The sequence below is a fragment of the Sinocyclocheilus grahami genome, unplaced genomic scaffold (genome assembly GCF_001515645.1).
Source record: "Sinocyclocheilus grahami isolate Dianchi unplaced genomic scaffold, SAMN03320097.WGS_v1.1 scaffold215.1, whole genome shotgun sequence".
NCBI lineage: Eukaryota > Metazoa > Chordata > Actinopteri > Cypriniformes > Cyprinidae > Sinocyclocheilus > Sinocyclocheilus grahami.
In genome coordinates, this window is record NW_015505394.1 from 165,122 (window position 1) to 177,665 (window position 12,544).

At 36.5% G+C, this 12,544-nt stretch overlaps 1 protein-coding gene across 6 annotated transcripts in view; it reads left to right on the forward strand.

Annotated features, from left to right (window-relative positions):
• Positions 1 to 3,329: 3,329 nt before the first annotated feature.
• The window catches only part of LOC107596107 (misshapen-like kinase 1), a 62,796-nt gene continuing 53,581 nt past the window's right edge, over positions 3,330 to 12,544 (forward strand). For 4 of the 6 annotated variants that reach the window (XM_016286726.1, XM_016286728.1, XM_016286731.1 and 1 more), the window contains exon 1: positions 3,331 to 4,572. In XM_016286726.1, coding sequence (XP_016142212.1) covers positions 4,516 to 4,572 — 57 coding nt within the window. In that variant the 5' untranslated portion in view covers positions 3,331 to 4,515. Of the gene's footprint in view, positions 4,748 to 12,544 lie in introns of all 6 variants that reach the window. The other 2 variants (XM_016286730.1, XM_016286729.1) reach the window with 2 other exon arrangements.

Here is a 12,544-nt window from a genome sequence, read left to right on the forward strand (position 1 = left end):
AAAGTGGACCTCGAGCACCAGAGTTGAGAACCCCAGGTGTAGAAAAACAAAATGATCTTGTATGAGAAGATAAACGTGTTTATACTAGGAAAATCACACTGTGTTTTTGTTAATTATATGAAGATGCAATGAAATGGCAACAATGTTCTCCCCAAAAGCCCATTACGGCCATGAATGTCACGATCTGAGTAATTAAGATGGCCGAGGATGTAAAGCGCTGCATGTCAAATGAGTAAAGAAGAGCAAATAAGGTGAAAGAGAGTATTTTTGATGACCGAGGAACAGAACGTACATTTATTGTTGTGAATGTGTGTGGGTGGATGGCGCTGCTTTACCTTCTTTTCCCTCTCTCTTTATTTCTTTCTTGTGTGCACTACACCTCCCAATGCAGTGGCAGCAAATCTGTCAGAACATTTGTGGTTGTTATGGTGACGGGTATAAAGAGCTGACTTGGTCTTGGCTGCTGAGAGAGAGATAGAATGAAAGAAAGAGAGGAAAAGATCGAGAAGCACAAAATAATAGACAAACCGTAAAAACATGGATAACGGTGGAGGGTGGTATGCTGGGGTACTTGGTCAGAGAAATGATGTAATGTTTTTTTGATACAGGTAGAGGGGGTAGTGTTATGGAGCAGGGATCAGGTGGGGCTTCAAACATCGTGAGATATTCAGGGGGAGTCACAGCTCAACATTTAGCAATCCCCCCCACCCCCAATCTCCATGGCAACCAGGAGAAATTATTGTTATGTAATAATGTCAGCAGCCCAGAAGATTCCACTTTCGGTTTTTTGGAGGGGGTGTTGACACAAGTAGAGAGCACACTGGAGGCCAGATAAGCAATGCTAATTTTGTCAGTGCCTCACTTTGTAAACGATCACTAATCTGCCTATGTAATGCTGTAGAATGTTATAGATGATGTTGCCTGCACTTGAAGACAATGTTTTAGTGGTTTGACCACCAGAGACACAATTATTAATATACTGTAACATTCCAATCACATCAAGCAATCACCTTTATGAACTAACAATTATGCCTTTTTAAATCTTTTTAAATCTCTATACCTGTTCAGACATATTAACATATCTGCTTTTGCACATTTTTATACTTTTCAAGAACATACAGTTAGACCTGTCACGATAACAACTTTTTGTTGTGCAATATATTGCTCCAGAAACAATTGCGATAAGCGATATTATTGTCATTTTAAAGACCATTTTATGCCACTGAATATATATTCATAATGTAACAGCATAATAATGTAAGAAGGCCTACACACTTCCAAATGACAACAAACTTTTAATTTTTAAGAATATTTAGATCATGGAAATTAAGTATCAAAATATTAGATGCCTTAAAAAACCTGAATAAATAGTAAATAAACATTTTCTAACAAAAAGTGCAAAGTAGAAAAAAAGGAAAATGCACAAAGAACTTGTATGGAGATTTTTCTATCTACAGCTGTTTCCCTGACCTTCTTTCTTTCTGTAAATTAAGGGTGCACACTATTGCTGAAAAACACAATCACTACTTAGCAGTCAGATGTCTGTATGCACAAAGACACAGATCCCTAAACAAGGCCATATCTGCAGATGAAACTTTGTTTGTAGAAGCATTTTTTAAATTTGAACTAGCACCTCATGACTACACCAAGTTATGTACGAGAAGCTGCAAAAGACACAGGCGCAAGTGGAAAGTACAAAACATGGTGACATTAATTTTTAAGTAAATATGGGCGATATATTGCGTCGCCAAAAATTATTGAGATCATGTACATATATTGTGCGATAAATCGATATATTGATTATTGCGACAGGCCTACATACAATTTTGCTTTTATTTAGAAAGCAAACAGAACTCATTAACTAACACTTAAATGAATCTTGTCTAACACTGTGTTTTCACAGCTTTTGGACATCTGGTATAGGCCTTACCTAGGGTAGGTGCCAAATTTAATTTTCTTCAGATGAAAACGATGCTGTGAACAGCATGCACTCTGTAAAGGTCCTAGATCACGTTATTTTCAAAACTCACGATTTATTAATTTTTTTTTTTTTTTGAAAGATGTTTTGTCAGCTGAACAAATTGCATGTTGTTAAACAGGACAATCAATTGAACACACTGTACAGCCTCACAGCCTCATTTTCATTCCTGTCAAAAATTAAATCTGGTGCAATACCCTGACTAAGGTTTATACGTGATTTGTGTTTTTTTTTTCTAGATGTACGACATGTATTTTTGGATTAATGACTGTCTCCATTACATATCACAGTTGTTTGTAAACCATTGAGCAATTAATAAATTTTTCCTCCATCTGTTCTCCATGTGAATAAATATACTTGTATTAATTTACTTCAGGGGCTTGTACCATGGATGGTAGCTGAACAAACTCAGGGTTACAGGATTAGTTTTGAGTTGACGAAACAAAATCAATCCAATCTGGCTTTGTTGGTACCATGACACTGATCATCAACTTTCTCTGTCATCTCATGCTTTCATCCTGAGTTCATGAAGCGTGTGCACATGAGAAGTTTATAAGTCTATGCAATGTCCACATTTAGATAGCTAAGTAAACGTGTGTGTGTGTGTGTGGTTTTGCCTACTTTATTGTGAGCACTAAATAATCCCACAAAACATTGTGAGGACTATAGTCCTCAGCAACGTTAAATTATTTATACAGCACTTTTCTTAAACTCAAGGTCACTTTACAGAGCGAACAACACAAAAATGTGAACACAAGGCAACTCGGAAACAGAATATAATAAATGAAGTGAAACAAAATGTAGAGGGAGACTATTATAGAAACCAAGTTAATTCAAAGAAAAACAATAAGACAAATCAGTACTCATAATGAAAACTGCTTAAAGGGATAGTTAAGGGAGGGACTATTTTAAAATGAAAATTCAGTCATTTACTCACCCTCATGTCATTCCAAACACTGGTAACTAAACCAGTTTTGCTGATCGATGACTTCCATAATATGGAACACACACAGACTCATGTCTTAAAATATCTTATTTTGTGTTCTACAGTAGAAAGAAAGTAGTGTACAGTAATGAGGTGAGTAAATGATGATGGAATGTTCTTTTTTGGGGGTGAAATATCTCTTTAATAAACATACTAAATGATGTCTTAATAAATTAGGGCTAAAGTGTGAGGGTTAGGTAAGCTGAATGGTAAGGGTTTACTATAAGAGGTCAACATACTATAAAAACAATAGAAGTCAACTTAAAGTCTCCAAAATGATAGAAAACAACGTGTGATTGTATGCTGCAAGGTTTTACACCGGTACCACCCGTCTCCATTGCAACTAGCTAGTTCAGGTAGTTTGTCCCTGTTGTAACACCGTAGCACTTCAACACTCCAGGAAGACGGGAATGAGAAGTACAGGGGAGGGAGGAAAAAACAACAAAGTGGCTGGAAAACAGTGTTGTGTTTTCTTGCAGACGTCACAGCCCGACCACAGACGGCAGAAGTAGGAATAGGATCATACCAAGACAGGACAGAGAAGTTCAATCTGACACATCAAAATATACAACATTACAGCAAAAGGACAAAGTTGATTCCCGAGGCGACTCGTTAGGGGATATCTGAATAATAATAAATATTATGTATGCATCGTGACCAGTCACTGCCATAAAGGGTCCGGGCTGAAAACAAGGGACTGTTTATGGTTTTCCGTTCTTCTCCCTCTCTTTCTCTCCAACAAATCGGCGGAGGGTTTGCGCACACCCGGGAGGCGCCGCTGACTGACGGCAGGAGGAATGAAAGTTTGCCAGGCGGGCGGAATTTTATTCGACGTAAACACGTCTTGTTTTTGACACCAGGACTGCATATTTCAATCCTATACACAACGTGGAGACTTTAAAAACTGTGGACATTAACTAAGCCGAGCAGTGAGGTCGAAATCAACACAGAAATCCTGTTTAAGGCGTGTGCGTGGGTTGCGCCGTAACACACGGCTGTGGCAGATTGACGCGGATATCACGAGCGCCGCTGTTTAGGAGCTCGGCTTCTGATTTATCACTTTATTTGCCTATTTAGTGATTTATACGGCTCGTGTATATATTAATCTACTGTTTTTGACTGAGGTAGGCTTGGCTTAATTTACGCAGTGCTGCCAAAATGAGTGTAGAGACGGAGCGCAGGGTGGCAGATCTGATTCAAGCTCGTGTAAATGTTGCCATGCAGTCTTCAGGATTATAGACTCAATCTCAACCTTTTTCATCGATTAATGCTCGCTAGGCATTTCTCGGTCGTCTCCGGCTAACAATCACTCGAAGAACCGGATCGCTTGGCCTTAAAGAACCTTTTGTTCTCCAGTAAAGAAGAAACAAACATTTTATGGTCAGAAATCCTGCAGCTGTTGTCGGTTAAACGGGTCGCGGCGGAGACGAGCCAAATGTTTCTCCGGGAACCTCACAAGTTTTTCTGAACTGTCCCTTGAAATAAACATTGTGATCAAATAATAGCGCAGTCGTAGCTGCACTTTTGAATCTGCTAAAGAAAACCTGTAAAAATGTCAGAAAACGCACCTACTCGGAGTCTGGATGACATCGACCTGGGCGCCCTGCGGGTGAGTCCTCCTGCCTGCACCTGCCACAGGCCTTCACACCCAAACAAATCCATTACAGTATGATCAGTGCCATCATTATGGGCTACGAGGGACAATATCAACACATCGAAGAGCTTTTAATAATAATCTTAAAGGTTTTTTTTTTAGCTCACAAATGATTATTTTCTGCGAGCAGGTGAGTCTTGAGCCTGTATCATGTAATCTAATAATCCAGGCCTGGAGTGTTTATGCATTTCTGTATGTGTGTAAGTAAGTATAGGTTTCTCTCTCTCACTCGCACACGGACAGTTGTGGTTTGGGAGGGCCTACCTTGCAAATAAGTGTTGACACTGAATAAACTTGCTTTGCAATCTTAGAATAGCTCCCTTGTTATATGGGGAATACCCTGCAAAACATTAGTTTAGCTTTCCATGTAGTCCATCACTCTATTTGTGTTTACATATAATGCAAATGTGACAGAATGATTCAGTGGGCTGTGATTTTTTTTATGGCTTTTATTTTATTTATTTAAAAGAAAAAGCTCAACATTCCCTGCAGACCAGATGCTGGAAAGTGTTGGTAAATGGATAAAAATTTTACAGCAACGACTGAGTCAGTTTTGGGAAGGGAGAAAATGAGTTGCCCAGTTATTATGCAGAAGTGGGCAGATTATCATCTTGACATTAATCCAGACTACATAGCAAGATGATCATCTTTTACCAAAGTCTGTTTTAGCAGGAAACTAATCTAATGTATTTGAGCAAAACAATTAATTTCTTACCTAATACACCACCGTACACACACACAAAATTAAATTAAAATAATGTTTTTGTTGAAACGATGATAATTTTTTTTGCAGGATTCTGTGATGAATAGAATGTTCAAAAAGAACATAATTTATTTCAAATAGAAATCTTTGTAAAATTATACATCTTTTCCTGTCACATTGGATCAGTTTAATGCGTCTTGTCTGAATTAAAAGTATAATTTTTTTCTTTAAAAAGTCTTACTCAAAACCTTTCAACAGTAGTGTGTGTGTATGTATGTATATGTGTATATATATATATATGCTATCAATTCTGAGGCTAATATATGTTGTTTACCAGAATGGGTAGTTAATGTGCGAGCAGAAGGCTAATCTAGTCATCTATTTTAGTGGTATGTTAGCAGGTGGCTAATCCAGTGTTTTAGGGCTAATTACGCTCACTAATTAGGTGAGTTCCTGCATATAGAAAAGGCAACTTAACTGCCATTCACAAAGGTCCAAAACATTCACTAAATGTCCGTTTTGATATTTGTGAGTTATACTTAGTTTTATATTTACAGTTTTCATTTTAATTTTAGTTAAATTTTTTAGTAATTGTGTTATATGGTTTTATTTTTACTCATTTTTTTAAACATTGCTATTTAGGTTTAAATAATTTTTATTTCTCTTTTAGTTTGAACTCAGTTTTAGTTTTATTTATTTCTAGTTAGTAGTTCAACTTAAACTTATGGCAGTTACCTGTCATTTAGCCTCAATCGAAATATCATAAGTAAGTCTTCCTGTGAAATGACAGATTTCCTTCTGGTGACGTATGCCAGACTTCTCCAGTCATTTAGTTAGTTGCCAAAGCAACATTTCTAACAGTTTTTCATCTAATATTAATATTTATTTTAATGAACAAATACATTTTTAATAGTTTTAGTTAATAATAACTCTGGTTGTTTATGAATACCTAGGTATGCATCATTCCTAAACAAGAGCCTTGTGGACTGGAAGTGAACAGTAGAGGACTCAATCCATCCCTCTTTTGACACTTAAGCATTTAAGTGTGTTAGTGAATAAGCCATATATGTTAGAGCTCTGGCCGTAACTCTCCTTCTCTCATGTGTGTTGGTACAGTGAGTTCCTGGGCACAGCTTTCCAGGGTGTGATGTGTCTGATATTGCCCCTAGAGAGAGAGATGGAGCACGATGATTCACTTGAGCTCATTGTTTGATAGCTGTCCTATATAACACCCACATACTGTGTCTCATAGACGCACATTTAGGGGGGGCATTTAGACTATCACAAGAGGTCTGCCTTACATGTGGCCCTCAAGCTAGAATTGCACACGACTGAGGTGGTTTGTAGTTTCATTGTGTTGATTTTGAACTTGAGAACGACCTGCTCTCCAGTTCACCTGTGGTCATCTCGGTTTCACTTCTTGTAGCGATCACTTTTAAATAACATTAGACTTACCAGTGCATCAAACTTGGCATTGAAGCAGGTGAAGTTATTTAAAGCCTGGATTTTGTAAATTCATATTTAAATGTGTCCATTACATAATCATAACAGCAGCCGTTTGATGGTTGGGTTGCATATGTAAAGGAGACATAAATGCTAATGACATCATAACAGAAACCAAAATATTAAATAGTAATGATCTAAGCTACTGGGTAAACACCAACTAATGAATATGCATGACTCAAAAGATCTGACAAATTTAACAGAAGCTTGTCATTGGCTGATCAAAATAAAACCAGCCGTCGAATAAACCAGCTGAAGTACACATGTGCATAAAGCCAGAGGTTTGCTGTACACTGGGAAGGAGCAAATATTTATTCATGTTTATTGGTACTATCTGCATTCATGAGGTTGCAGGTTAATGATGTAACTTGATCTAGTAATGCTTAAATATTGATAACCGTAGACTGGATCTGATGGGCATTGGCTTCATCCCTAGTAAGATAGCTGCATGCTGTTCAGAATATTTTCCAACTTTATGTTGGTTTATGAGGGTGTTTATGTAGCAGATACTAAGTTGGCTAGCTGGGTTAATTTAGCTGCACATCCATGAAGGAACTAATACAGTTGCATAATCCAAAAAAAGAAAAAGAAAAATTCACAATAAAAAAAACAAGTCATCATGATAGATGCTTTTTTTTTATCATAAATGACTTGATTGTAATGTTGTCATGTGCAACATATGGTAATAATATAATAATGTATGTTAATCTATTCCTGTGCTTTGAAATCAGTAATCTTTCAAATTAATTCAGATTAAGAGAATGATCTTGTCATACAAACATATATCAGTGAACAAGATTTATATGAGGTCACCTTACCAAACATGCCATTCACTTCACTGATTTGCAGTTACGGTTTGTATTCAAATGGGTTTTGTAGACCAATTAGCTCGTTATCCTTTATGATAATATAATTTCTCTGTTAGCGTGGCTTTTTTATTTTTAAATTTGATATGATATTTTTGTATGTTTCAGATGGGGTTTTTGGTTAACATTAGCATATATTGGCATATATTTTCCATTGGGATGTTAGTTTATGTTCAGTCCTGTCACTCATCACTTTCACAAACATACACTGAATCATAAGATTTATCTTGTATTTTTAATATTAAATTCAGTCATTTCACATTCTTTGAATAGCCAGAGGCAACCTTTTCAGCAAACTTCCTTCCCTTTGTCTTTCCTTTCTCAATTTGTCCTCCTTTATTCTCCAGGGGAAAGCTTTATTATCTGTTTATCATTTTATTCATTAGCTCATTTATTCTTTTCTCTGCTTATGTGTCATCTCTCTCTCCCTCTTTCTCTGAGACCGATGCTCTCTAGAGAATAGACTAATTTCGTTTGATGATCTTTGTAAACTCAGTTTGAATATTATAAGGGCACTAGAATATATATGTTGGACATGTTATTATTATTTTGTTATAAACTGTCTTGTTGTTTTTTTTTATCCCGTTTGTGTTTGTTCTCATTTCCATTCGTCCTCTTACTGATGGTTAACATAAGAGCGTGTTGCTCACTTACAGCTCGCCACTCCAGAACTCTTTGAGAGAGAGAAAGAGAGGAAGACATAAAAAGAGAGATGAGGAGGATGAGGGAGAAAAAGATTGCAGTTATTGTAGTCCGATGAGAGTGAGATGATCGTGGTGTGTATGCGGTGTGTGTGTGAGAGCTAGGAAGAACATTAGCCTTGTCCACCCACAGAGCTGTACCGAGGCCATATTGAATCACACACTGTGTGTTTATGTGCTGCGCTGGCTGTTTTTAACCCTCTACTCATTCTAGTTTTTGTCTGCGCTCCCCAGCTAAAGCTGCACGTAAGAGGTACATAAAGCTGCTTGAGAGTGTCATAATGATTCTTAATACATGACAGTACTGCATAAATTCCCTTTTTAAACACTGGAGTTTGTAAAAAGATGGCGCTTTGTCTTGTTCTCAATGGCTGAGCATGGTTCTGTCATTGCCATCCTGAGCCAGCAGGGAGCCATTTGTGTAAGAGAGAAAAATAATCAAAATAAGCTTGATTGAAGACATGAAACATATCCTTTCCTGATCATTGTGCATTTCAAATCATGAGTTTCCATGTTTTTTACTGCGAGTGACAGAATAAGTGAGTGTAGTTCTGATAAAACCCAGAGCAAATACCTAATATTGGCATAAATTGTCTTTTTACTTTTTTTTTAGCTCAAAAAATTATAGGTTTCATTTTTTTTTTTTTTTGGAACATTTTCTTTTGACCTTCTAATTTTTATTCATTTTGTCGCCTAAACCTGGCCCCTTTCTTTCAGTTGACTGCAAGCTCGCCTTCAAATCTGCCTCCAACTGATGGATAGATCACCGTCCTACTTTTTTTTTTTCTTTTCATTAATCCTTTTAACTTGGATGTGCATCACAATAAGGAAAGAAATTATCTGTCAATACTTTTTATCGAGACTTGATTGAATAATTCTGTTTACCTAATGGAACTTAAACGGTTCTTTTAATACATTTAAAGAATAAATATGGGAAAATAAATTCAATTCCTTTGCCAAATGATATGTTTCAAAAGAAATTCTAAACCTTATTGCGAAAAGGTGTGTTTACAAACTGTTTGTTCTGGCATAAATAAAATCGAATAATTGGTGTTAAAGGCTTAGTTCACCCAAAAATGAAAATTATCCCACAAATTACTCACCCTCAAGTCATCCTAGATGTATATGACTTTCTTCTTTCAGACGAATCCAGTTGGAGTTATATTAAAAATTGTCTTTGATCTTTCAAGCTAGTGCTGGGCGGTATACCAAATACCGGTGTTTATTTTTGTTATGATATGAATTTTTTAAATACTGCAATACAGTATTGCTTTATTGCTATGTCGCTTAAACAACGTTTGGAACGCGACACTGTTTGAAAGGGGTCCCTTTTCACTGTTGCATTGTGGTGAGGGAACAGCTGTATGTGTTACTAAGCGTGAAAGTTTCCGAAACTGAAGCTGTAGAACTAATAGAACGTGATGACACAGAAGAACTCATCCACATTGTCCGCCACAAATATCCACCGCCCCCCTGCCATTAGCTCCCGCATCTCACACACACACGAGCGCGACTTTAGCACTAGATTTAGCAACTTTCAGACCCTTTTAGCGGCTTTCTTCCATAGAATATTCATACTGACAAACCTAGCGACTTTTTTTGTGTTGATTTTGAACTTGAGAACGACCTGCTCTCCAGTTCACCTGTGGTCATCTCGGTTTCACTTCTTGTAGCGATCACTTTTAAATAACATTAGACTTACCAGTGCATCAAACTTGGCATTGAAGCAGGTGAAGTTATTTAAAGCCTGGATTTTGTAAATTCATATTTAAATGTGTCCATTACATAATCATAACAGCAGCCGTTTGATGGTTGGGTTGCATATGTAAAGGAGACATAAATGCTAATGACATCATAACAGAAACCAAAATATTAAATAGTAATGATCTAAGCTACTGGGTAAACACCAACTAATGAATATGCATGACTCGAAAGATCTGACAAATTTAACAGAAGCTTGTCATTGGCTGATCAAAATAAAACCAGCCGTCGAATAAACCAGCTGAAGTACACATGTGCATAAAGCCAGAGGTTTGCTGTACACTGGGAAGGAGCAAATATTTATTCATGTTTATTGGTACTATCTGCATTCATGAGGTTGCAGGTTAATGATGTAACTTGATCTAGTAATGCTTAAATATTGATAACCGTAGACTGGATCTGATGGGCATTGGCTTCATCCCTAGTAAGATAGCTGCATGCTGTTCAGAATATTTTCCAACTTTATGTTGGTTTATGAGGGTGTTTATGTAGCAGATACTAAGTTGGCTAGCTGGGTTAATTTAGCTGCACATCCATGAAGGAACTAATACAGTTGCATAATCCAAAAAAAGAAAAAGAAAAATTCACAATAAAAAAAACAAGTCATCATGATAGATGCTTTTTTTTTATCATAAATGACTTGATTGTAATGTTGTCATGTGCAACATATGGTAATAATATAATAATGTATGTTAATCTATTCCTGTGCTTTGAAATCAGTAATCTTTCAAATTAATTCAGATTAAGAGAATGATCTTGTCATACAAACATATATCAGTGAACAAGATTTATATGAGGTCACCTTACCAAACATGCCATTCACTTCACTGATTTGCAGTTACGGTTTGTATTCAAATGGGTTTTGTAGACCAATTAGCTCGTTATCCTTTATGATAATATAATTTCTCTGTTAGCGTGGCTTTTTTATTTTTAAATTTGATATGATATTTTTGTATGTTTCAGATGGGGTTTTTGGTTAACATTAGCATATATTGGCATATATTTTCCATTGGGATGTTAGTTTATGTTCAGTCCTGTCACTCATCACTTTCACAAACATACACTGAATCATAAGATTTATCTTGTATTTTTAATATTAAATTCAGTCATTTCACATTCTTTGAATAGCCAGAGGCAACCTTTTCAGCAAACTTCCTTCCCTTTGTCTTTCCTTTCTCAATTTGTCCTCCTTTATTCTCCAGGGGAAAGCTTTATTATCTGTTTATCATTTTATTCATTAGCTCATTTATTCTTTTCTCTGCTTATGTGTCATCTCTCTCTCCCTCTTTCTCTGAGACAGATGCTCTCTAGAGAATAGACTAATTTCGTTTGATGATCTTTGTAAACTCAGTTTGAATATTATAAGGGCACTAGAATATATATGTTGGACATGTTATTATTATTTTGTTATAAACTGTCTTGTTGTTTTTTTTTATCCCGTTTGTGTTTGTTCTCATTTCCATTCGTCCTCTTACTGATGGTTCACATAAGAGCGTGTTGCTCACTTACAGCTCGCCACTCCAGAACTCTTTGAGAGAGAGAAAGAGAGGAAGACATAAAAAGAGAGATGAGGAGGATGAGGGAGAAAAAGATTGCAGTTATTGTAGTCCGATGAGAGTGAGATGATTGTGGTGTGTATGCGGTGTGTGTGTGAGAGCTAGGAAGAACATTAGCCTTGTCCACCCACAGAGCTGTACCGAGGCCATATTGAATCACACACTGTGTGTTTATGTGCTGCGCTGGCTGTTTTTAACCCTCTACTCATTCTAGTTTTTGTCTGCGCTCCCCAGCTAAAGCTGCACGTAAGAGGTACATAAAGCTGCTTGAGAGTGTCATAATGATTCTTAATACATGACAGTACTGCATAAATTCCCTTTTTAAACACTGGAGTTTGTAAAAAGATGGCGCTTTGTCTTGTTCTCAATGGCTGAGCATGGTTCTGTCATTGCCATCCTGAGCCAGCAGGGAGCCATTTGTGTAAGAGAGAAAAATAATCAAAATAAGCTTGATTGAAGACATGAAACATATCCTTTCCTGATCATTGTGCATTTCAAATCATGAGTTTCCATGTTTTTTACTGCGAGTGACAGAATAAGTGAGTGTAGTTCTGATAAAACCCAGAGCAAATACCTAATATTGGCATAAATTGTCTTTTGACTTTTTTTTTAGCTCAAAAAATTATAGGTTTCATTTTTTTTTTTTTTTTAACATTTTCTTTTGACCTTCTAATTTTTATTCATTTTGTCGCCTAAACCTGGCCCCTTTCTTTCAGTTGACTGCAAGCTCGCCTTCAAATCTGCCTCCAACTGATGGATAGATCACCGTCCTACTTTTTTTTTTTCTTTTCATTAATCCTTTTAACTTGGATGTGCATCACAATAAGGAAATAAATT